The sequence below is a fragment of the Manis javanica genome, chromosome 9, assembly GCF_040802235.1.
Source record: "Manis javanica isolate MJ-LG chromosome 9, MJ_LKY, whole genome shotgun sequence".
In the NCBI taxonomy this organism is placed as follows: domain Eukaryota; kingdom Metazoa; phylum Chordata; class Mammalia; order Pholidota; family Manidae; genus Manis; species Manis javanica.
Genome location: NC_133164.1, coordinates 13334091 through 13360712, shown reverse-complemented (window position 1 = coordinate 13360712; position 26622 = coordinate 13334091). Strand labels below are relative to the sequence as shown.

Genomic DNA, 26622 nt, shown 5'->3' with positions numbered 1-26622 from the left:
CTGGTCACCTGCTGGTTTCTCTTACAGAGATGAGGAAGAAGTTTGATGACGGAGAAGACCCCCTGGACGCCGAGAGCCAGCAAGGAGGCGGCGGCAGCCCTTTCCACAGGAGCTGGAACTCGTGGCAGGGGTTCAACCCCTTCAGCTCAGGCGGACCTTTTAGATTTAAATTCCACTTCAATTAAACCAGCTGTTTTTCTGCTCTTCTTCCTTAATATTTTTAAAGATTAAAAACAAAGAAACCTTTTTCCAGGATCCTAATGAAAAAAAAATTCAAATATTTCAGTTTGTCCATGACCAAAGAGTTGTTTTAATAAGAAAAATCCATTCTTATCCATTTTAGATTTGAGGTTGATGGGTCGGCGGGGACAGGAGATGGCAGGGAATGTGCTGTTTCTGACAGACCAGCTGTGTCTGTGTTCTAAGTGTCTGGGAGAAGTGCGCTGAGGCAGGCTCACCTGCGAAGTTTTTCTACACTGAAGCCTGTAGAAATTACTCTTTTCTTCACGAGAATGGGTGTGTTTCAGTATTCTTAAAGAGAATATGATTTTGAGCTGTATGTTCTTAGGGACAACTTTGCTTAGATTTTGGTCAGGCCAGTCGCTTGCAAATATCTATTAAATGACAGATCTTCCTTTAATCCATATGCATCTCCAACTCTCAGCATGAATATGGCTACCACTGAAGAAGGGATAGAGCCCATCTTTTAGAAAACCTGCTACCAACTGGTAGTTGATGTTAAGCATATATTCTGTTTTGTTCAGTACCTGCAAGAGAATACTGAAAACCACTGAAATAGAATTAATTGTAAAAACCTATGGGCCTTTTTATTCAATATGAAACAAATATAAGTAAAATAGGTTCAGATAATATAGCAGTGGTACTATTACGATACTACTGCTGAAGTGCACAATGAGGTACTTTAACAACTGAGTTGTTTGTTAGACTCTCCTGTAATAGGACTGGCATAGAAATGTGAAGGTACTCAGTGAATACAAATAATGCCATGTTTCCCACTTTTAATAAATACAGTGAGGGAGCTTCTTTTATGTCTGGTTACCCTCTTGGACTGAAATGACTCCCACATGAGACCTGTTTAAGGTGGACGTTAATTAGCAGACATGCCCCTTTGCCAGAACTTGATGCCTCTAGACTTAGGCCTGCATAGGAAATAATACAAGTTTACAAATCTGCCCAGGTGTGGCTGTATTTTCACTATCAAGATGGCGTCTCTCCTAGTGATACGTTGTTCTTAACTTTTAAGAAATGAACTATTCAATTTTTGTATACTAATTTCCCCCCCAAAAGTGTTACCTTAATCAAGAACATTAAATATTTATGGAACTATTGATGCTACATTTAAAATCTTGAGAATTACTTTAGATAAGAATTGCTGCCTTTATTCTGGAAAGGTTTTTGTTTTCGCCTCAGAGCATTTTGAAGCATTTTAAGCAGCATAGGTCTAATACATTATTCTTAGGAAATCAAGTGTTTTAATTTTAGTTGTGGGAGGCATCCTGACCACGAATGTCCACAACAGCAAAGCACAGATCATTTTCTTCTACAGCAGTCCTGAGACATGTGGAGGAAATGTTTTTAAGAGACAAAAGTCACATAGGTGAGTTAAGTAAATCACATAAGTGCTTTTTGCATCTATTTAGAAGTGTTTCTCACCAATAAACTTAACGCCTTTTGAAAACTAGTGAGCACCTTGCAGCTTTCATTTTGTTTTAGTGTCTCAAAATTCAAGCCAGTGTGAAAATGATTTCCAAGGGAAATTCACTTTTATTCTTTAATCTTAGTATAATCTCATTACCTCATTAGTTATGTCAGCAATGTTTTTCAATGTTTTTTTTTCATATGTCACTAACCTCTTTGAAATCAATGGCCTCTCCTACTTTCAAAAGCAATTTTCACACACAGTCAGAACAAAGGAGGTATCAAGTCACTTGCCCTTACATTCAGAGAAGAGGATGAGAAATGACAAGAAGCCAGAGGGAGTCAGGATGGTTGAGGGCTGCGCCACATGGGAGATGCGTCCTGGGTACTTGTTAACCTCGCTGCCTGCCTACCTGCTGCCCGGAGGGTTGTTTGCGCTACTTTTTGTCCACTTGTAATCACCGTAATTCCTGTTCTTAAAGGCCTACCGTGGATTTAACTTAATCACTGTAACTGAAATGTGGAGAATTGCTTGTTTTCAGTGAAGAGAAGGGAAGCTATGGTGCCAAGTGCCAACACCGCTGAGAAAAAGGAATTCTCTGGAACCTGTTGTTTTGCTGATTAATGAAGAAAATATTGACCGGCATCAGCTGTCTTCTGGTATCCACATGAATGGAAAGGCAGTCACTCTATGCTTTCCCAGAACAGTGATTGAGAAAAACCCTCGGTGTGTGAATGGATGAATGGTTGTTCCTTATGTAGTGGAAAGCATATAACTGAGAAAGCATCTGACTTATTTCTGGGCTGCTTCCACTCAGCACTCTCCAGTCTGTTTGGGGGTACTGCAGGCACCCAGTAATCTTTGCGTCTTTTTCTGGAAAGGTAAAATCAGAGGGTACCCAGTCCTAGCTGCAGTATGTTCCCTTCTTCAGCTCCTCCCTTCCTCTGGTGAGCTCCAGAAGTGAAATACTGCTGGGCTGTGCATTGTGGATATTTTCTACAGCAGCAAGTATTAAACACATCAGCCTATAAATGTGAAGAAGTTCTAAAAAGAGAGAATACATCAATCTGTTGCTCACTTCTGAAAGTTTGTGCTTTCTTACCATGGGTAAATGAAAACTTGAAACAACTTCAATAGTTTACTAATGTGAATTGGATATAACAATGTCAATTTTACGATATCTTTATCTTTAGTCAGTATTAAAAATTTATTTAAATATCAGTATGAAAACAAATTTTGGGGACTCTCATTATGTATGGAATATAAAACTTGTTTTTGTAAGCGAAAAATACTGATAACAGGAAAAAAAGGTAATAGAATCACCATTTGAAATTGGCAACATTTTCTATTCATGGTAGAAAATGAGACATTTGACCTTTAAAGGCAGGAAATAGGTCAGAAATTGTATGTGACATTTACCATGAAAAAAAAATGCACGAGATGCTTAGGTTAAAAATAGTTCCTCAGTCAGTTTTGTGGCAGAGCCGACTGCCTTAAGGGCAAAGGGCACTGGCGATGCGCCCTGCAGGAAGCTTTCACTGAGCACACATCAGCGATGTGACCTAGAGGAATTCACGCACATTTGCTGAAAGTAGTTGACTTTTCCGTATTTCCAAAGGAAGGCAGATGCTAATTTGGTAGCAAATCATATTTTTCTTTATTCTAAACCAGATCATTCCTTTTTGTTCATAGCAGAGTTTGTTCTGTAAATTGCAAATGATGTTAATATGTGGGGATGATTTTTTTTTTAATGGGTGATCTCATTTGCTGAATGATTCAAGAGTAAAATTAGCCACTGCGTGGCTCTGTGTATAGTAACAGGTTTTGTTGCACTTGTCTGTGTCAAACCTCTTGCCTGCAGTGGAAAGCAGAGTGCGGAGGAGGTAAAAAATTGGAGATGTTTGAGAAGTTAAATTATTACTCCTGCTGTAAAACTAGAGTTGGTTTTGAATGAGACAAGACTAAGTAAGTTAATCCATCTCAATTTAGTGTTTTAATAAAAAAAGAAACAGATAATTAACTGAAATGGGTCTCAGATATGTTCTACAAATATGGGTACTATTTTTATGCCCTTGTATTTTCACATTTAATAAAAATATTTATGGTCAAATAAGTACTTGCTTTCATTTCATTTTTAGTCTCATGGAGAAGAAGTCCATTTCCCAGCTCTGCTTTGCACGTGGTCAGACTGGTGGCAGAAGAGCTCCCCTATGTGAGCTGAGGGGGGAGTGCGGGAAGCAGGAATGGCTAGTCTCCTAACCCTCCAGGGCCTGGAACAGGTAGGCTGTAACGCAGACAGCCCTTCAATTTCAATACTATTAAAACCCAGTTCTTAAATTGACTGTTTGAAAACTTCCTCTTTTATACCATGAATTTATACATTTCTGTCCCAAGTCCTAAAAGGTGGCTACTGCTGCCTGTCTCAAATTTCTAATACAAACAAAAGCAGCTGTCTTCTCAGTGATATATTCTGCATATCCTGACATTAAAGGACAGCTCGGATACTTAGGCAGAACTTTCCCAGAAAGCTGTTTCCAAATTCTTAATCATCATCATGGTATCTTGGCAACAGGTGAGCAACCAGCCTCAGCCTGAAGACCATCAAAATTCCTGCGACAGGCATGAGAACAGAGGAAGGTAACATCCTGAGGGTCCTCCCAGACCCTCGGGAGTTATAATCCAGCAGCACTAATCCGCTCTCCTCCCGCCCCCCACACCGAGTCAGGGTTCAATGATCTGGAAGGAAGAAATCCCGTCGTTTTAATCTTAAGGCATAGAGGTCCCACCCCAGAGACCCTGAACTCTTGCTGACCATGTTCGTTGAGTAAATCTTTCCTTGGGAATAAATGAGGAACAGAAGTATAACGTGCAAAGTTATTTGCGCTGCCTTATCTAATACAGTTACACAGTTTCTAACAAGAGGGCATCCCAGAGACTATGCCAGGGTTGCAGCTTTGTCTTGAATACGTTTCCAGCCATAACTAAGGGTCAGTCTACAGGGAGAGGCATCACTTCTGGCTTAGAGATTCCCAGGGACTGAGCAACAGGATTTGGAAGGGCCACCTGAGAAAGTTCCAAGTTGGAACTGAACATTTTTGTTAAAAAGCCTGAGGGAGAAGCCATTACTTGTAGCACTTCTTAGTGGATTTAAATGGTTCTCTTTTTGGTATATGCATATTTCCGTGTTAGTACAGGAGATTTCTATGGGTATTTGAGCACAGAGTGTCATTTGTATATATGTATCTATGTAAAGGACTTTCCTCCTTAAACTGGTTTCCCTAAATGGAAGGGTTTTTTCTCTCCGATGTTAATGTTGTTTTAAAGACTGCAAAATATAATTCGTCCAACATTTCACTATATTAAGTTTCTCTTAGGATTTTATTATTACTCCTTCATATACAGCCACCTGTTGCAAAGTTTTATTTCTTGCAATGTTTAAGCCTTTGTTACCTTGGGTTACTAAAACCTCATGAAAATGGAAATACTAATCTACAGTTGTAGTACAAACAGCACCTCTTCCTCCTATGGGCTGCACTCTGGTATGTCAACATACAAGGAGGGCCCTGTAGAATATGGCCTTAGACTGGGGTAATTTTATTAGGGATAGTGTGCCGTGAAAAAAAATGGCATTATCAAATCCCAAATAAGGCTATTTTTATCCAAGATAACAGTTAAGTACTGATATCATGAATAAATATAATACTTGGAAACAATGCAGACATTAAAAATATTGACCAAGCAATTTTGGATTAATATTAATGGATTTTAAAGGCCATCACTGTACTTAAGGGTCAAATCACTAAAGCTCTTCATACAGTTTCCCAACACCCCTGCGTGACCGTAAGGCACCCTGGTAGCCTTACGGCCGCCTCGTCCTCAGAGGAATAAAACTACCTCCCCACTGTTCTTTCCTTGCCAGGCCAGCGCTTACACCTCCTTCAGGTTTCATCCTAAATGTCACAGATTTTTTACCTCTCCTAACAATTGTCTTTCATTTTCATTTGGATATTTGAAGCCTTTTATTGTGATCTGGTAACTTCAAATCTGGACAGTCTGGCACACAGTAGGTACTTAAATATTTCTTGGATTTGTTCAAGTTAGGAAGACCTGTACTATTGGCCTTACTCAGATGAAACTTTTAGATATATTTTTCTTGTGGAAACAGACTGTGGCAAATCAAAGGAAAGGCCACACACTACTGTCGGGCAGGTTTAATAACTTCTGCATGAAAAGGAGTTTGGGTGTGATGCTCTGGACTAGACAGTCCACCCTATGACTACTTATATTTACCTCAAAATTAATCCACCTCAACAAGGCTAGTACCATAATTATTCCTTCTCTACCTTTCCCCCAAATTTAATATTAAACATAAGGTTGATCTTGTCATTCAGATATTACGGTTTTGAACAAGTCTTTAAAATTTGAGTAATTTTTCTTCCCTCAATTCTAATGAAAACCTTTAATTTTAAAGTGAAATCATTATCAGGTAAGATACAAACCTTCTACAGTTGGGCAGGTCCATATGATTGAAGTAAACTTCTTAAATTCAAGTAATTATGAACTGTAGGGACAAGATTATTTTCCAAATCTGAAATCTTTAAACAAAGATACTAACAGTAAGTTCTAAGTCAAGAGGCTTCACTCTAGAACTTCTCAGAAAATGGGAGTTTGTATCTGACAAGCTGGGATCAAACCTGCAGAATGGGGACACCTGTCCAATTGCCCAAACACTTGCATATGTTTAGAGTGGTTAGCACACGGGCTTGCACACTTGACCTTGCCTCTCAAAGTCAGAAAGCTGTCTGCAAGTTCAACTTGGACCATCAAAGGCCTGGACCTTTACACCTCTCCTCTCTCACTTTACTACCAAAGGTAAGAGTTTAACAAATCATCTGATTCTTTGGAAGGGAGTGGACTCCCATAAGTCTACCAAGCCAAGTAACAGATGCAGGCAAGACGGGCTGGACAGTAACTCAGACTTTGTGGTACTGAGCCTGGATCCATTAGCATTAGCAGTTTTCCTTTTATCTTGGAAACCAGGGATCTGAGACATGTCAGAGTCCTTCAGTAAAATCTTACTTGTTCTCGTGGGAAGTTAAATGTCACTAACTTGCTGCTATACCTCAAGGAAGAAAATTCTCTTAGTCATGCTTAATCACTGAAGGATGTTGTGACGCCACATATACCTACTGCCCCTAAAACTATTCTGGCGGGTCTGTGGAGCCTCTTTTGGGCAGTGAGAACTTTTTCTGTCTGCTTGCTTCTCAGGTGCTGGACTTGGCACCTGGCATGAAGAAGCAGGCTTTGGCCAGGCTCCCACTCATGTCAAACGACATTTTCATATTACAGAAAAGCCTGATTTTATCTGTAACTGCAGGCTGACATGGGCTGTGGTGCTTTCTGGAAGTATGCCAAAATCTAATCTCAGACAAACTCTGTTCTGACAGTTTCCTATAAGAAGGGGGAAAGAGAATGGATTATAATTTCTTGCAGATAGAAAATACATTTCATTTTTTCTTCTAGGATTTGATTTTTGTTAAAATTTGATAGAGGGCCACACCTGAGAACCAGAGTTTGGGATCCAGAATGTAGTAAAAGCCCCTGGGGTACATTTCAGCATCCCCAGCTCAGCCGCTGGTGGCTTCCTGTGCAAGGGCTGCCACCCACTCAGGTTGGATCTGTGGCACAGTTCCTGCACTGGGTCCCTGAGGAGGGTAGAGTTTTGTATGGCACAGTTTATGTGCACTTGACATACAAATTTTTAAATGTGTCATTTTATAAAAAATTCTCCCTGTTTTAACCCTATACACAAAAGTAAATTCGAAATGGATCAAAGACCTGAATGTAAGTCATGAAACCATAAAACTCTTAGAAAAAACAGGCAAAAATCTCTTGGACATAAACATAAGTGACCTCTTCATGAACATAACTCCCCTGGCAAGGGAAGCAAAAGCAAAAATGAACAAGTGGAACTATATCAAGCTGAAAAGCTTCTGTACAGTGAAGGACACCACCAACAGAACAAAAGGGTATCCTACAGTATGGGAGAATATATTCATAAATGACAGATCTGATAAAGGGTTGACATCCAAAATATATAAAGAGCTCACACACCTCAACAAATAAAAAGCAAATAATCCAATTAAAAAATGGTCAGAGGAGCTGAACAGACAGTTCTCCAAAAAAGAAATTCAGATGGCCAACAGACACATGAAAAGATGCTCCACATCGCTTGTCATCAGAGAAATGCAAATTAAAACCACAATGAGATATCACCTCACATCAGTAAGGATCGCCACCATCCAAAAGACAAACAACAACAAATGTTGGCGAGGTTGTGGAGAAAGGGGAACCCTCCTATGCTGCTGGTGGGAATGTAAATTAGTTCAACCATTGCGGAAAGCAGTATGGAGGTTCCTCAAAAAGCTCAAAATAGAAATACCATTTGACCCAGGAATTCCACAGCCCAGTTTGAAAAACACATATGCACCCCTATGTTTATTGCAGCACTATTTACAATAGCCAAGAAATGGAAGCAACCTAAGTGTCCTTCAGTAGATGAATGGATAAAGAAGATGTGGAACATATACACAATGGAATATTATTCAGCCATAAGAAGAAAACAAATCCTACCATTTGCAACCACCTGGATGGAGCTAGAGGGTATTATGCTCAGTGAAATAAACCAGGCAGAGAAAGACAAGTATCAAATGATTTCACTCATATGTGGAGTATAAGAACAAAGAAAAAACTGAAGGAATAAAACAGCAGCAGACTCACAACCCAAGAATGGACTAACAGTTACCAAAGGGTAAGGGACTGGGGAGGATGGGTGGGAAGGGAGGGATAAGGGTGGGTAAAAAGAAAGGGGGCCTTACGATTAGCATGTGTAATGTGTGTGTGTGGTTGCACGGGGAGGGGTGTAAAATACAGAGAAGTAGTGATTCTACAGCATCTTACTATGCTGATGGACAGTGACTGTAATGGGGTTTGTGGGGGGAGGCTTGGTGATGGGGGGTATAGTAAACATAATGTTCCTCATGTAACTGTAGATTAATGATACTAAAAAAAAATTCTCCCTGTTAAAAATTAATATAAATCTGGATTTTCAGATACAAGGTGTCACTCATTAATGAGACATGTACGTTCAGCTATTCAAGTCACCAGGTACACTGGGAGGGGAGCCATCAAGACTGCTGACGTTCTACAGCTGTAGCTCATGTGCTATGAAATTCAGACTCTGGCATACTGGAGACGCAATTAGTAATAAGCCTGTTAATAAAGTGGCTTCACATAGCTTATTCTTCCCACGAGATTCTTTTCGAAGCAAAAACAGAGGCTGACAATGAAGGGAAACGAAGCACGGTCTTACAGTCAGTTGGAACTTCTGCCCCAAACCGCAGACCTCACGTTGGCTGGGTTAGTGCTGGCGGCCGCTCAGCCGTCCTCAAGCCCAGACGCGATACCTGCGCCTCCGGAGTGAGGTGGGGGGGGGAGGGGCGGTACCACGCCGCCGGCCAGCCCAGGCGAGGTCACCCTCCAGCCTCCAGCCTCCGATGGCATCGTTAGAGTCCGTGGAGCCCTCAGGAAAGACCTCGTTGTTCAGGGCGGGCCGCCCCCGGGGCGCTCCACTTGCCCCAGGCAGAGATGAACGCGTTAACACAGGCGGGCGGCCGGGCGAGGTCGTCTGATCTCTTGCTGGGAACAAACGATGCTGCGGGAAGAGGGCAGCGGTTTTCAGACACCCAGTGGCTGGGCTGCCCTGGAGAGGGGCTGGAGTCGCTCGCAAGGGCTGGCGGGAGCGGCGCGGAGCCGTCCGACGGGGCCCGGCCTGTCCCTAGGGGCGCGCGGCTCGCTCCCGGCCCGGAGGCCTCCGCGACGGCCCGGGGCTCCGCCTGACGGGGCCTTGCCAGAGGGGCTGTCACGCCGCTGGGGCTCAACTAAATGCTCCCCCAGCCTCTCTTACCAACGGAACCATCGTGGAGAACTTTTTAAATGATCATGATTATTTAAGTAATCACCTCAGCCCTAGGAATCGGGTTCTCCAGGGGCGGGGTCCAAATGACACTGAGGTCTCCTCCAGTCCCAAGAGCCTATGACTCTAGGAGAGATCGTTTTTGAACATTTATACGGCCTGTTCATCTATTGTTAATAAAGTGATAACAAGAAAAGTAACAGAAAAACAAAGTGTTCACATTCTTAGTTTCTACACTAGACAGTTCTTTTTAATAAAAAATACATACCCCACAAGCCCATGAATTCTGTTATGATATAAAAATCAGAAAAATTTTATCAACACAAATACACACAGGAATATCATACGGGTTAAGAAAAATAAAATAAATGACTGCAAAGCAACCCTTTCTCCATTTTAAAACAACAGTAAAGGTACAAATGGACTTTATTAAAAAAAAAGTTTTCAGAGGTAACTAGGATTCCTTTTTCTTTCTCAGAAGAAAAAAACACAAAATATAACTAAAGATGGATGCACACAGAGCTGGAACACACAAAGATGTAAGTGGCTTGATAAATCCACGTGAGGATGAGCTAGTCAGATGCATTTTTTTTACTGGATTATTTGGCATTTATGAATTTAACTCGTGAAAAGCAGTGTTTTAAGCAATAAAGAAAAAGAAAAAACCTAGTTTTAAATACTCAATGGTCATTACTTACATAACTTAAACATATTCAATACATTAAGTATAAATATTTTTAAATAATTTTTTTTGTAAATTGAAGAATAGGTCACTGATCTTTTAACGAAATTTTAAGTTTTAAGCAGTAGTTCCACACTTTCCCAGCAGGTGGCAGATTTCTTCTCTGTCTTTCATTTTCTTTCTTCCGTAAGTCAGTGCTAGAGCTCATCATGTGTCAAAACTGTAGGGGGAAATTTTTTATTTAGTTCTTGAAATCTTTAATATCATATTAGCTTAAACTTCACTGAGGCATGAGATACAGAAAAGGATGGGTGCTGACCAAAGATCCTTTAGTACCTATTTGCTTTATGTTACACGAGCATAGGTCTTTGTATGTTACGGTCTCTATGATATTGTACCATAACTACTTACCTTTTTACCCAGCTAGAAGTAAGCTCTCAGCATCTATGAGGACGAGGACCATACCTATTCATCTTTGTTATATATATATATAGGGCCTAGCACCTGTGTGGCAATGGAGGCCTTGGAAAATATTAACAAATTACTCACCACGCACAAAGAATACTATCATTAATGTAGTGGAACAACTAAAAGCAGAAGACATATAGTGATCTTACAGGATGTGATGAGAGAAATTCAAACATAAGTACCTCAAATGTAAGAATCAATACGAGTGAAGACCCTTAGTTTCTTCTCCCACATCACTGAGTGGTCACACACTGATTTGAGAACAATGAGAATTCAAATATTTTGAGGCAGAAATTAATTAAAACATGATTTAAATGCATTCTGTTTCACAGTCAAGATGGAAGACTATGTTTCTCTCTTCAGTAAATTCTACTTGGAAGGTTATAAAGAAATAAAACAGGGAATACCAGTAGTGAGAATGGGGGGAGTGGATCTGACACAGCCCTGGAATAGAGTTATCAGTGAATTTCTAAGACTGGAACATCATCCGAGATGATGAGTTATTTTCACGCCAGCAGCCTGGGAGAGCCTCTGAGCAGGAACCGTGGGGAGTGAGTCTGACCAGGACGCAGTTAACCGCAGGGCCGTCTGGAAAATCTGTGCCGGTCAGCTCCCCACTCTCATTCTTCCTTCTGTACTCTGGAGAGAATCTGACAGCCTGTTGATTCCAAGATAAAAAGTAGAAGCCTGTTCTTGGAAAAAATAAAACCGAACCAGAGATAGTGAGAGCGAGAGTTTGATTGATAGGCCGGCGTTTCTATGGGTGTCGATGCTCTCGCGAGAAGCACCCTCGCTCGGCCTTCGGCCCGGCGGTGCGTGGGGGGGGGCCGCGAGCCGCTCTGCGCTCACACACCGGGAGGCCTGCCGAACGTACGCCACGCTCATGCACCCCGAGCCACCCAGTAACCCGTTCTTGCCCACTCTGGGAAGACGCCTATCAGAGAACATCTTTACACCATGGCAGAGGAAACATGCCAGCTATCTCTACTGATCTTCTAATGTTCTTCTGCAGTCACCCATCTCCTGGCATCTGAGTAAGACCAGCAGCAAAAGGAAAAGGAACCAAAAGGGGCACAGAAGCAGTCACCCAACGAGAACACAGCCGACCAAGGGAACCAAAGAGATACTTAGAATAGCTGTGATTAATATTTTCCAGAGAAATCTAGAAAGTCAGTGAAGATAAAACAACAAACAAGTTCAAAGGAAGCAAGCAGGGAAAGATCTGTTGAAAATTAGTATCTGATTTCCTGTCTTTTAAAAAAAAATTCAGTAGACAATAAAAAAATTTCCAACAACACAGAGGGAAGCTTAGGGAGTAAAACAGGAAAATATAACCACAGGAACACAAACATTACACCCCAACAAATCGGACAACCTAAAAGAATGGGCAAATTCCTAGAAACATACAGCCTCTCAAGACTGAATCTGGACGAAACAGAAAACCCGAATAGACTCCTTATTAGTAAGGAGATTGAATCAGCCTTTCCAACAAAGTCCAGCACTATCTAGATGGCTTCACGGGTGAATTCTATCAAACATTTAAGAATTAATACCAACCTTCTCGAACTTTTCCAAAAAATAGAGGAGGGAATACTTCAAAACTAATTTACAAGCATTGCCCTAATATCCAAACCAGACAAGGATGCCACAAGGAAAGAAAATAAAGGCCAATATCCCTGAAGAGATCCCATTTATAATAGTAACAAAAAGATAACATAACCTAGGAATAAGTTTTAAAAGATACATGTATAAAACCTATACGATTAAAATGTTATGACTGGATTTGAACATAAACAGGAAGATGACATGTTCTTAGGAAACAGTTTCCATGAAGCTGTGAATACCCCCTAAGCTTGACTAGTAAGTGTAATGTAATCCTCCTCCTGCTTCTGCCTGTCGCCCTGCAAACAAACAAAACAGAAATTTCTGTAACTAGCTGAGTCTAAGGCTTATATGGAAAAACAAACAAGAACATCCAGAAAACAACAACAAGAGAGCAATGAGGGGAGGCGAGACCTACTTGACTGGAAAACATACTGTAAACCTTCAGTAACTGAAGTAGTTTGTGATAGGTGCCCGTGTAGACAGGTATCAAAGGAGCAGGATAAAAGTGCCAAACAAGACAAAGAGCACAGGAGTTCAGTATATGATAAAGGTACCACACGAATCAGTGGAATAAAGATTGCTCATTTTTTTCCAGTGTTGGGCAACAATCCTCTAGAAAAAACGAGTAAAGGATAAAAACAAACAGTTGAAAAACAGAACAAATACAAATGGCCTTTAAACATATGATGGGATTCTCAACTCTATTCATGCTGTATGTTCAATTGTGTCCCTCACAAGTGCACACATTGGAATCCTAACCTCCAGTACTTCAGAATGTGACCTTATTTGGAAAAAGAGTTTTTACAGAGAAGATCAGTTCAAATGCGGTCATGAGGGTAGATGCTAATCCAACACGGCTGATGTCCTTACAGGACGATGAAATCTGAACACAGACATGTAGAGAGGGAAGACAATGTGGTTGGCATAGGAAGAGGACAGCCATTTATAAGTCAGGAAAAGCATGGACGAGGTCCTTCCCTCCCCATCCCCAGAAGGAACCAACCCTAATGACACTTCGATCTTGGATTTCCAGCTTCCTGAACTGTGAAACAATACATTTCTTTTGTTTAAACCTCTTCTTCAGTAGTACTGTGTTAGAGCAACCCCAGTAAACTGACACAACTTATAATAAGATAAACCCAAGAGTTATAAAAGAAGAATGGCATAGCCTTAGAAGTGGTTCCCTATTTGGGTTTGAGTAAGAAAGGACTTCCAATTTTACTCTATGAACTTCCAGATTGTTTCATGTTTGTAATGAACATACATCACATTTGAAATTAAAAAATTAAGTAAAAAAAATCTCTTCTGTAAAACTTCTTATTTATACCCATAACCATACAGAAACACGTACCCACAGAAATGCAATTTTTCTTTAATTAAGATGGGGTCAATCACATTATATTATTCTATGCCTTGTTTATTAACTTAAAAATATGCTGCCAGTACAAACACATTACCTCCAGTCTCCTGAAATGCTACGCTACGTATTTCCTTGTTTGTATCAATGTTTATGTAATAAATCCTCTATTGATGGAGAGTTTCAATTTCATTATTAAAAATAATGCTGTAACAAACATATGTATAATACATCATTTTACTTGTTTAAATGAAAATTTCTTGAAGTGAATTGCAAGGTCAAATGGTCTATATATTTTAAGTCTTTATACATTTTGTTAAAGTATCTTAATTTACACACCTACTATATGCACTGTGTATCTGAGAGTGCTCACTTATTAGCGAGGGCTAATACCGGTTCTTATTAATCCTTTAACTCTTTCCAGTGTGATAAGATAAATATTGCACCTCAACATTTTGTACATTTAAAAATTTTTGTGAGATAAGTATGTAAATGTTTTCCCTCTTTTGCTTTCTTTCCTTCTCTGCCTCCTTCCTGTCTTATCTTTCCCTCCCTTCAGAACAGTCACATCATACCACTTACAGATCCATCTTTCTTCTGCATTGAAATGGTATCCTGATACCAGATTATTAAGAATGTACAGGTGTGTTTCAATGACTGACCTTGTCAGATAATACCAGATTGATTTGGTTAAGGAAAATAGAAAGTCAAGATGAAACAGCATTTCATGCTTACGTGAAAACACTTACATATAATCATTTTGGCTTACCTAAAAAATGAGGCTGAGAAAAATAAGAGTTGTATTCTGATCTCTTGGAAAGAATTACTGTGAGGATTAACTAACACAACCTGTGGAAATCTCTGACATAGTGACTGGAGCACTGTAGGAGCTCAGTGCTACTTTAAAAAACAAGTGATGAACCATTCAGACAGGCACTGATGAGGCGAGAGAATCAGGAGGCGATCAGAAGTTCGCACAGCAGCTTGGAAAGAATATCCAACACATATGCGTTGAGGGCATATGTAGGGGGATGAAATGCTACACTTTTTTACAATCTAAGACTTGGAAGCAAATCTAATCCAAGTCACCATTTAGCCCAGGACTAAGGCTACTGGAACCAAAACCCGTGGGGAAATTGATATTCTTATGAGATTAATTCAGGAGGTAGTAGATAATATTTCTTGTTAGCTCTGTAAGGCTTTTATTAAACTTCATGGCTTGGATTTTCACACTTGGGAAATTGAGTGTGTTCTTAAAGACAAGCAATTTTTTACCTTTTGTTTTTTACCTCTTATCTTGGGTCAGGAGGCAGATGCTATCTTGCCCATATGTGCTGATATGAATTGAAGCTACATCTATGGAGGAATCGATTCTCTATCCATGTTTTAAATCTGTGAGCTTAGTCCATGTAAAAGTGAAATTCTGACCTAATCCTTTGAAGACTTCACTACGAAATGAGTTTTTAATATTTCATAGTTTTACTTAATGTAATTCAATAAGCATGATTCACAGGCTTTTCTATCTCACTTACTGCAACGTGTAGCTCACAGAACTGTAGAAGCATGACTTACCTGCATCTTTCTTCTTGTTTTCAAGGTGATCTAACAGTTGTCGTATTTCAGTGTCATATGCCACCCATTCTGGGACAATCCTGGCGGCAGCTCTTAGTTTGGGCTCTTTTGTTTTGGGATTATTGCACTAGAAGTTTAAAAAATAAAGTTTTGTTACTGAAAACCATGCTCCAGGAAACATAAAGGAAATGCTTGAGGATACAGAGGAGGCAGAGAAGGAAAGAAAGCCAAAGAGGGAAAAAAATTTACATACTGAGGATACAGAAATGAATTTTATAAAAGTGCTAAATATTTGGAATACAGTAATTACCTTAACAGACAAAGAATTCAGTGAGATAACAAATCAGTTTATGTAAGTGAAAAGGATTTAATGTAAGCACCTCAATCAGAAATTTAGACAAAAATTGTTTAAGACATTCTGATGGTGCACAAGAAATTTGTCCAACAATTCTGTAAAATTGTTTGACAAAAGATTGCATAATATGACCATTCTTTAAAAGAACATAGAAGACCATATTAATAAATATGTTTTCTTTTCTTTGGACTAAAAATCTGATTCTATATACTTTATGTTTTCCACAGACAAAACCACTTGTCAGCCTTTAAAAATGTCTTGATTTTCTTTAGCAAACGCATTCATTCCCCTTCACATGCCTTGGTTCTAATTAGCAATTGCGATATTAAAATTCGGTTAACTGGAGTTCAATTGTCAAAATAGTGATAGTTGTGAAATGCAGAATAGCCCAGAAATCTCTTACTACAAAAGTAACTAGCTAGTCTGCGTATGGCAGAGTGGAAAAACAAACGGACATGGACCCCCAAGCCGCAGGGTTCCAACTCCCCACTTACTATAGTAAGGCCTGTACATGTCACCTAACTGTGTGTGTGTGTGTGTGTGTGTGTGTGTGTGTTGGGGGTGGGTGGGCGGAATCTTAGTTTCTTCATTTGCAAAGGAGGAAATAAAAACAAGGTCATCTCCAAGGTTCGCTAACAGATGGCCAATTTAAACTACTTAGTTAGCAACTGGTCCTACTATATAGAGTTTCTTGGGAAATTAAATAAAGGTTAAGAGGCAAAAAGTACAGGAGAAGGTTGAGAAGAATCTGATTCTGGATGCCTCTGAAGGTACAGCTGACATTGCTAATGGCCGGGATGTGATCCATGAGAAAACAGGGGTCAGAGATGACCCCGGTGTTCGGAGATGTCACTCACTGAGACAGGAGAGTCTGTGGGAGGAGCATAAACTCCCCAAAGTTGCGCAGGCGTGCAATTTGCTCTTCACAAAGCGTTAACAGAGAGGCATCTTGAAGCTCTCTTCTGCGTACGTTTTCCTGGGCTTGCCAAACCGGCCTTCTCCTTAATGCCTTATGGGAAAGCTCTTGGTGATGAGCCATGAGCCTGTTCTCTAAATCCTTTCCTCACCATATATTTTTGGTTCAGTCACTGTGGACTTTTTTTCCTATAGTAATACATTCCTTAAGTAAGTGGAATACAGGATATTTTTTGCAGAAATTACTTTACAGGTGATATGACCTATAAAGGTAATGGAACTGTTTTTCTGTTTTTAATTGTGTCAGAAACTTATTAAAATAAAGATGCTATGATCTCCTTAGTTTTTTGTGCTATATTTTTTTCCCCTTACTATCTATCTCAACACTGCTTTCCTGGGTCTACCATGCCCGGTCTGGGGCGTTTTGGGTAGTCCCGACAGGGGTGGCTGGGCCGCTACTGCCATCTAGTGGCTGCGGCCAGGGACGCAGCTACACATCCTGCCCAGCCCCACACTGCAGGGCCCCGAACAGAGGAGGCGGCGGCCCCAACTGGCAATGCCTGGTTGACAAACCTCCACTGACGCAGAGCTGAGGCGGTGGTGTCAGCGCATTCGCAGACCCTCTCCATCTCACCGTCAATACCACTAACCATGCTTTTCCCTCTCCGTTAGGCCATTTCTGTGGGGTTTTTCTGTATTCCCTTAACTTTTCCCCCAAGAAGTCAGCCCAAAATATCATGCTCTCTCATTTTTAAGTGTTTCTGTGGGAGAAATGGTTAGGCTGGCCACCGAAATTTATGCCACCTGTCCTATTTCAATATAGACCTATTGCGAGGAGGTAGCTGCCCACCCAGAATGACGACTGTCAGCGCCTCCTCGGTCTCGGGGCACACGTCGATTCCCGCCCAGGGGCCGAGGCCTCCAGGCGCCCCTCCACACTCCTTCCCCTTCCCCCCGATCAACACTATCCAAGCATCCAACAGAAACAGGATGGCAACCACGCGTGTCATTTTAAATTTCTTGAAGTCACATATAAAAATAAAAAAGGAACAGGTGAAACTTTAATACCGCATCTTATTTGACCCAGTATATCCAAAATGTTAGTAATCATTCATGTAATCAGTATAAAAACTAGTAATCAGATGTTTTCACATTCTTTTTATCATATGGAGTCTTCAAACTCCGGTGTATTTTACACCTCACAGCACATCTCAGTTCAGACTATTCGTGTGTTAGGTGCTCCTGGCTCCTGGCCACATGCGGCGAGCGGCTGCCAGACTGGACAGCCCAGCTCCAGACGGCTACCGAGGATGACAAGTCCCTAGAGCAGCAGAAGCCCCAAGACAGACGGAGACTGGTCCCTGCCTCACAGCACACCAGGAAGCTCCCTACTGGCAGGACACGTGTCCCTGTGAGGGTGATGCCAGTGGGACCAGGGATTTGCCAGGGGTGCACATGCTGGCCTAAGTGTCTGGGATCCCAAGGAGGCCTTTGCTAGCCTCCCACGTCCCAACACCACCTGAGCAGCATCTTATGAAGTTATGTTCAGCGATGCTCCAGAGGAGAGTCCCCTGCTGCCCTCCTGGCAATGCCATCGGACTTGTTTCTGCCCCAGGGCATCACCTGTGGCTGCGTCCTGGTAAGCCGGTGCACTACTTTCTTCTTATACATTTCTGGAAAAATGCTCCTATGTTTTACCATCCTGCTTTGTTTAAAACTGTATGAATTCTGATATTTTGGAAGTATATTCTTCAGTGGAGCTCTTGTAAACAATTATTTTATACTTAAATTAGCACAGAAAAACCATGTGGTCAGAAAAAGAAGAGTATCTTGGAACCACAAAAGACAACATAGTATTGGAATGTAATAAGTTCTAGGCAGTTGGACAAGAAATAAGTTTGAAATACTTCATGTCTATGACAGTTAAACTATGTAGCAGAAACTACTTAAAGTGAAAATCTAGGGGAAAAAACTCTTAAAAATAAGAAAGAAAAAAAGATGTGTGGGATAATTTAAATAGATACAGAATTATTTTAGTTATCCTCATTTGGGAAAAATACTGGCAAGAAAGCTAAATGATGATAAGATGATAGCTAACACACAGGCATTTCAGCTAGCTCGTGGCCTTTCTTTCAAAAGCCCTTGTGCAAAAAAGAGTTAAGATAGCAAGCCTGGGATTACCACTCTCAGAGGCCTGTTTGCAAGGCTGATCCCTGGCTGGTGTCTGGGAGCTTGGGTTTCACAAGCAGGCCAGCCCCTCCCTGCTAAGAACGGCTCGCTGTGCCTAAACTGTGCACACAGCATGGTTCATGCTGAACACCTGCTCTCTTTCTGAATTCTGGTATATGCCAGGCAGAGGGGATGCTTATGTGACCAGCCCTGGGCATTGCATTTCTATTGAGCTTCCCTGGGAGACAGTATTTCACATATGGTGTGGAGTTTCTCCAGGCTGAAGGCAAGAAGCTTGTCTTGGGTAACCTCACAGGGAGAAGACTCTTGGAAGCTTGCACCTGGTTTGCTCTGGGCAAACCCCAGGCATCTTCCCTTTGCTGCCTTTCCTATGTTTCTTTCCCCCGGAATAAATCCCAGCCCAGAGCACCACTATATCCTCAGTCCTGAGACCTCTCAGTGAATTGCCAGACCTGGGGTGCTCCTGGCGCCGCACACACAGCCTTCCACTTGCTCACCTAAGTAAATGTAACAGTGAGTCATGATGAGCAGCAGTGTGCCTTTCCATTTGTAAAACAGAAAATATTTCTCCTTGAACACTTCCACATGTGCACACACACAAGTGCACACACACTCACCAGGTCGATTGTTTTGGCTCTGTGTTTGGACTCATCGTCACACCAGGTCTCACACCACAGCCAGTCTTGAGGAAGAGATTTAATGGCAACTTGGTAAATCATATTATTTGGAAGATCCTACAGAAAAAATGATTTAAACAAAGAGGTACAGAAATTAGAGTCAAAGCCAAAGAAGTTGAAGATGCATTTAGATTGTAAACCGGTGTTAAAAAACACACGCGGAGGCGGAGCCAAGATGGCGGCGTGAGCAGAGCAGTGGAAATCTCCTCCCAAAAACACATAGAGCTATGAAAATATAACAAAGAAAAATCTTCCTAAAATAGAGTCCACAGGACACAGGACAACATCCAGACCACATCCACACCTGCAAGAACCCAGCGCCTTGCGAAGGGGGTAAGATACAAGTCCCAGCCCGGCGGGACCCGAGCGCCCCTCCCCCCGGCTCCCGGCGGGTGGAAAGAAACCAGGGCGGTTTTTTTTTTTTTTGGCCAGTGCTTTTTGGAAGCCTTAAAGGGACAGGGACCCCGTTGCTAGGGAGGCAGGGTGGCGGCACCGGTGAGCGGGTGCCTGGGACCAGCACTTGAGGACGGAGGAAATCGCGCGTTTTTCCCCTTTTTTTTTCTCTTTTTGGCGAGTGCTTTTTGGAAGCCTTAAAGGGACAGGGGCCCTGGTGCTAGGGAGGCAGGGCGGCGGGACTGGTGAGCGGGTGTCTGGGACTGGCTCCTGAGGACAAAGAATATCCCGTGTTTTTCCCTGCGGGACCGGTGGGCGGGTGCCTGAGACCGGCACTTGAGGACGGAGGAAACTCCGCGTTTTTCCACTTTTTTTTCCTCTTTTTGGCGAGTGCTTTTTGGAACCCTTAAAGGGACAGGGACCCCGGTGCTAGGGAGGCAGGGTGGTGGGACTGGTGAGAGGGTGCCTGGGACTGGCGCCTGAGGACAAAGAATATCGCGCATTTTTCCCTGCGGGACCAGTGGGTGGGTGCTTTTTGGAAGCCTTGAAGGGACAGGGACCTTGGTGCTAGGGAGGCAGGGCAGTAGGACCAGTGAGCGGGTGCCTGGGACCGGCGCCTGAGGACAAAAAAAAAAATCAACTGTTTTTTCCTTTTTTTTTTTTTTTTCTGTTCCCTCTCTAATTGTTGCTGTTGTTGTTTTGGTTTGGAGAGTGCTTTTTGGAAGTCTTAAAGGGGCAGGACAGGTCACTTAGACCAGAGGCAGGGAATCTGGGGATCTCTGGGCACTCTAACCCCCTGGGCAGCAGGGAGCACAGAGGCCCCTTAGGGAGATAAATAGCCTCCCGGCCGCTCCCCCTCCAACGGGGCTCCACCATTTTGGAGGAGCAGCCCCAGCCAGGCCACGCCCACTGCAACAGCGGAGATAAACCCCATAGCAACCGGGCAGGAAGCAGAAGCCCTGCCTGCGCACAGCTGCCCAGCACAAGCCACTAGAGGTCGCTATTCTCCCAGGAGAAGGCCACAAACCAACAAGAAGGGAAGTTCTTCCAGCGACCACTTGTACCAGCTCTGCAAACTATCTCTATCACCATGAAAAGACAAAACTACAGACAGACAAAGATCACAGAGACAACACCTGAGGAGACAGACCTAACCAGTCCTCCTGAAAAAGAATTCAAAATAAAAATCATGAACATGCTGACAGAGATGCAGAGAAAAATGCAAGAGCAATGGGATGAAGTCCGGAGGGAGATCACAGATGTCAGGAAGGAGATCACAGAAGTGAAACAATCCCTGGAAGGATTTATAAGCAGAATGGATAAGATGCAAGAGGCCATTGAAGGAATAGAAGCCAGAGAAGAGGAATGTATAGAAGCTGACATAGAGAGAGATAAAAGGATCTCCAGGAATGAAACAATATTAAGAGAACTATGTGACCAACCAAAAGGAATAATATTCGTATTATAGGGATACCAGAAGAAGAAGAAAGAGGAAAAGGGATAGAAAGTCTCTTTGAAGAAATAATTGCTGAAAACTTCCCCAAACTGGGGGAGGAAATAATTGAGCAGACCATGGAATTACACAGAACCCCCAACAGAAAGGATCCAAGGAGAACAACACCAAGACACATAGTAATTAAAATGGCAAGGATCAAGGACAAGGAAAGAGTTTTAAAGGCAGCTAGAGAGAAAAAGGTCACCTATAAAGGAAAACCCATCAGGCTAACATCAGACTTCTCAACAGAAACCGTACAGGCCAGAAGAGAATGGCATGATATACTTAATGCAATGAAACAGAAGGGCCTTGAACCAAGGATACTGTATCCAGCACGACTATCATTTAAATATGATGGCGGGATTAAACAATTCCCAGACAAGCAAAAGCTGAGGGAATTTGCTTCCCACAAACCACCTCTACAGGGCATCCTACAGGGACTGCTCCAAATGGGAGCACTCCTAAAAAGAGCACAGAACAAAACACACAACATATGAAGAATGGAGGAGGAGGAATAAGAAGGGAGAGAAGAAAAGAATCTCCAGACAGTGTATATAACAGCTCAATAAGCAAACTAAGTTAGGCAGTAAGATACTAAAGAAGCTAACCTTGAACCTTTGGTAACCACGAATCTAAAGCCTGCAATGGCAATAAGTACATATCTCTCAATAGTCACCCTAAATGTAAATGGACTTAATGCACCAATCAAAAGACACAGAGTAATAGAATGGATAAAAAAGCAAGACCCATCTATATGCTGCTTACAAGAAACTCACCTTAAACCCAAAGATAAGCATAGACTAAAAGTCAAGGGATGGAAAAACATATTTCAGGCAAACAACAGTGAGAAGAAAGCAGGGGTTGCAGTACTAATATCAGACAAAATAGACTTCAAAACACAGAAAGTAACAAGAGATAAAGAAGGACACTACATAATGATAAAGGGCTCAGTCCAACAAGAGGATATAACCATTCTAAATATATATGCACCCAATACAGGAGCACAAGCATATGTGAAGCAAATACTAACAGAACTAAAGAGGGAAATAGACTGCAATGCATTCATTTTAGGAGACTTCAACACACCACTCACCCCAAAGGATAGATCCACCGGGCAGAAAATAAGTAAGGACACGGAAGCACTGAACAACACAGTAGAGCAGATGGACCTAATAGACATCTATAGAACTCTACATCCAAAAGCAACAGGATATACATTCTTCTCAAGTGCACATGGAACATTCTCCAGAATAGACCACATACTAGCTCACAAAAAGAGCCTCAGTAAATTCCAAAATATTGAAATTCTACCAACCAATTTTTCAGACCACAAAGGTATAAAAGTAGAAATAAATTCTACAAAGAAAACAAAAAGGCTCACAAACACATGGAGGCTTAACAACATGCTACTAAATAATCAATGGATCAATGAACAAATCAAAATAGAGATCAAGGAATAAATAGAAACAAATGACAACAACAACACTAAGCCCCAACTTCTGTGGGACGCAGCGAAAGCAGTCTTAAGAGGAAAGTATATAGCAATCCAGGCACACTTGAAGAAGGAAGAACAATCCCAAATGAATAGTCTAACATCACAATTATCGAAACTGGAAAAAGAAGAACAAATGAGGCCTAAAGTCAGCAGAAAGATCAGAGAAGAAATAAACAAAATTGAGAAGAATAAAACAATAGCAAAAATCAACGAAACCAAGAGCTGGTTCTTTGAGAAAATAAACAAAATAGATAAGCCTCTAGCCAAACTTATTAAGAGAAAAAGAGAATCAACACAAATCAACATAATCAGAAATGAGAATGGAAAAATCACGACAGACTCCACAGAAATACAAAGAATTATTAAAGACTACTATGAAAACCTATAAGCCAACAAGCTGGAAAACCTAGAAGAAATGGACAACTTCCTAGAAAAATACAACCTCCCAAGACTGACCAAGGAAGAAACACAAAAGTTAAACAAACCAATTACGAGCAAAGAAATTGAAATGGTAATCAAAAAACTACCCAAGAATAAAACCCCGGGGCCAGATGGATTTACCTCGGAATTTTATCAGACACACAGAGAAGACATAATACCCATTCTCCTTAAAGTGTTCCAAAAAATAGAAGAAGAGGGAATACTCCCAAACTCATTCTATGAAGCCAACATCACCCTAATACCAAAACCAGGCAAAGACCCCACCAAAAAAGAAAATTACAGACCAATATCCCTGATGAATGTAGATGCAAAAATACTCAATAAAATATTAGCAAACAGAATTCAACAGTATATCAAAAGGATCATACACCATGACCAAGTGGGATTCATCCCAGGGATGCAAGGATGGTACAACATTCGAAAATCCATCAACATCATCCACCACATCAACAAAAAGAAAGACAAAAACCACATGATCATCTCCATAGATGCTGAAAAAGCATTTGACAAAATTCAACATCCATTCATGATAAAAGCTCTCAGCAAAATGGGAATAGAGGGCAAGTACCTCAACATAATGATATATGATAAACCCACAGCCAGCATTATACTGAACAGCGAGAAGCTGAAAGCATTTCCTCTGAGATCGGGAACCAGACAGGGATGCCCACTCTCCCCACTGTTATTTAACATAGTACTGGAGGTCCTAGCCATGGCAATCAGACAAAACAAAGAAATACAAGGAATCCACATTGGTAAAGAAGAAGTTAAACTGTCACTATTTGCAGATGATATGATACTACATAAAAAACCCTAAGGACTCCACTCCAAAACTACTAGAACTGATATCGGAATACAGCAAAGTTGCAGGATACAAAATTAACACACAGAAATCTGTAGCTTTGCTATACACTAACAATGAATCAATAGAAAGAGAAATCAGGAAAACAATTCCATTCACCATTGCATCAAAAATAATAAAATACCTAGGAATAAACCTAACCAAAGAAGTGAAAGACCAATACCCTGAAAACTACAAGTCACTCTTAAGAGAAATTAAAGGGGACACTAATAAATGGAAACTCATCCCATGCTCATGGCTAGGAAGAATTAATATCGTCAAAATGGCCATCCTGCCCAAAGCAATATACAGATTTGATGCAATCCCTCTCAAATTACCAGCAACATTCTTCAATGAATTGGAACAAATAATTCAAAAATTCATATGGAAACACCAAAGACCCCGAATAGCCAAAGCAATCCTGAAAAAGAAGAATAAAGTAGGGGGGATCTCACTCCCCGACTTCAAGCTCTACTACAAAGCCATAGTAATCAAGACAATTTGGTACTGGCACAAGAACAGAGCCACAGACCAGTGGAACAGATTAGAGACCCCAGAAATTAACCCAAACATATATGGTCAATTAATATTTGATAAAAGAGTCATGGACATACAATGGCAAAATGACAGTCTCTTCAACAGATGGTGCTGGCAAAACTGGACAGCTACATGTAGGAGAATGAAACTGGACCATTGTCTGACCCCATATACAAAGGTAAACTCAAAATGGATCAAAGACCTGAATGTAAGTCATGAAACCATTAAACTCTTGGAAAAAAACATAGGCAAAAACCTCTTAGACATAAACATGAGTGACCTCTTCTTGAACATATCTCCCCGGGCAAGGAAAACAACAGCAAAAATGAGCAAGTGGGACTACATTAAGCTGAAAAGCTTCTGTACAGCGAAAGACACCATCAATAGAACAAAAAGGAACCCTACAGTATGGGAGAATATATTTGAAAATGACAGATCCGATAAAGGCTTGACGTCCAGAATATATAAAGAGCTCACACGCCTCAACAAACAAAAAACAAATAACCCAATTAAAAAATGGGCAGAGGAACTGAACAGACAGTTCTCTAAAAAAGAAATACAGATGGCCAACAGACACATGAAAAGATGCTCCACATCGCTAATTATCAGAGAAATGCAAATTAAAACTACAATGAGGTATCACCTCACACCAGTAAGGATAGCTGCCATCCAAAAGACAAACAACAACAAATGTTGGCGAGGCTGTGGAGAAAGGGGAACCCTCCTACACTGCTGGTGGGAATGTAAATTAGTTCAACCATTGTGGAAAGCAGTATGGAGGTTCATCAAAATGCTCAGAACAGACCTACCATTTGACCCAGGAATTCCACTCCTAGGAATTTACCCTAAGAACACAGCAATCAAGTTTGAGAAAGACAGATGCACCCCTATGTTTATCGCAGCACTATTTACAATAGCCAAGAATTGGAAGCAACCGAAATGTCCATCGGTAGATGAATGGATAAAGAAGATGTGGTACATATACACAATGGAATACTACTCAGCCATAAGAAGTGGAAAAATCCAACCATTTGCAGCAACATGGATGGAGCTGGAGAGTATTATGCTCAGTGAAATAAGCCAAGCGGAGAAAGAGAAATACCAAATGATTTCACTCATCTGAGGAGTATAGGAACAAAGGAAAAACTGAAGGAACAAGACAGCAGTGGAATTACAGAAGCCAAAAATGGACTAACAGGTACCAAAGGGAAAGGAACTGGGGAGGATGGGTGGGCAGGGAGGGATAAGGGGGGGAGAAGAAGAAGGGGGGTATTAAGATTAGCATGCATGGGGGGGAGGGAGAAAGGGGAGGGTGGGCTGCACAACACAGAGAGGACAAGTAGTGACTCTACAACATTTTGCTAAGCTGATGGACAGTAATCGTAATGTGGTTGTGAGGGGTGACCTGATATAGGGGAGAGCATAGTAAACATAGTATTCTTCATGTAGGTATAGATTAAAAATTAAAAAAAAAAAAAAAGAAAAAAGAAAGAAAGAAAAGGGGGATTACTCCTTGATAGGATAAAACTATTGGTAAATCAAAGATCAACGCATGCTTTAAATATCCTTAATGTTGATCACTTAAAGGGTGTCAGATGATCAGCTATGGAGGTACTCTTTTCTGATAATATTCCTTTCTCTTAATAAAAAAAAAAAAAAAAAAAGCAGTTACTGTGTGCTGACCTCCAATGAGTTCTGCACAGTGGTATAGAGGGCATGTCAAAGTGTGGGCAAAGGGTCTGTTTGTTTCTATGCAGAAGATCAAGGCCTAGCTTGGATACCCAGAAAATGAACTAAGATACGATATGAGGAGGAGCTTCCGGCATCAGCATTCTCTGGAGGACTCGTGCCGGGGGATGAGCATCAAAAAGCCTCCACAGGGATCTGGGCGATGCTGCGGTTGTGGCTGTGTCCACCTCACTGTTTCCTGGACTTGCCATTGGAATGAGGAGGGAGATGTCTAG

General features: G+C 41.3%; 2 protein-coding genes across 3 annotated transcripts in view; one reads left to right on the top strand and one right to left on the bottom strand.

Annotated features, from left to right (window-relative positions):
• DNAJC3 (DnaJ heat shock protein family (Hsp40) member C3) overlaps positions 1 to 3773 on the top strand; it is a 40628-nt gene extending 36855 nt beyond the window's left edge. The window contains exon 12 of the mRNA XM_037024872.2: positions 28 to 3773. Coding sequence (XP_036880767.1) covers positions 28 to 185 — 158 coding nt within the window. The 3' untranslated portion in view covers positions 186 to 3773. The remainder of the gene's footprint in view (positions 1 to 27) is intronic.
• A 4287-nt stretch (positions 3774 to 8060) lies between these two features.
• UGGT2 (UDP-glucose glycoprotein glucosyltransferase 2) overlaps positions 8061 to 26622 on the bottom strand; it is a 178919-nt gene continuing 160357 nt past the window's right edge. Inside the window, exons 37-39 of one of the 2 annotated variants that reach the window (XM_073212435.1) lie at positions 19397 to 19513; positions 15320 to 15446; positions 8061 to 9374 (exon numbers count right to left, since the gene is read on the bottom strand). In XM_073212435.1, the coding sequence (XP_073068536.1) occupies positions 9244 to 9374; positions 15320 to 15446; positions 19397 to 19513 (375 nt within the window). In that variant the 3' untranslated portion in view covers positions 8061 to 9243. Of the gene's footprint in view, positions 9375 to 10021; positions 10538 to 15319; positions 15447 to 19396; positions 19514 to 26622 lie in introns of those variants that run through there. The other variant, XM_037024986.2, reaches the window with a different exon arrangement.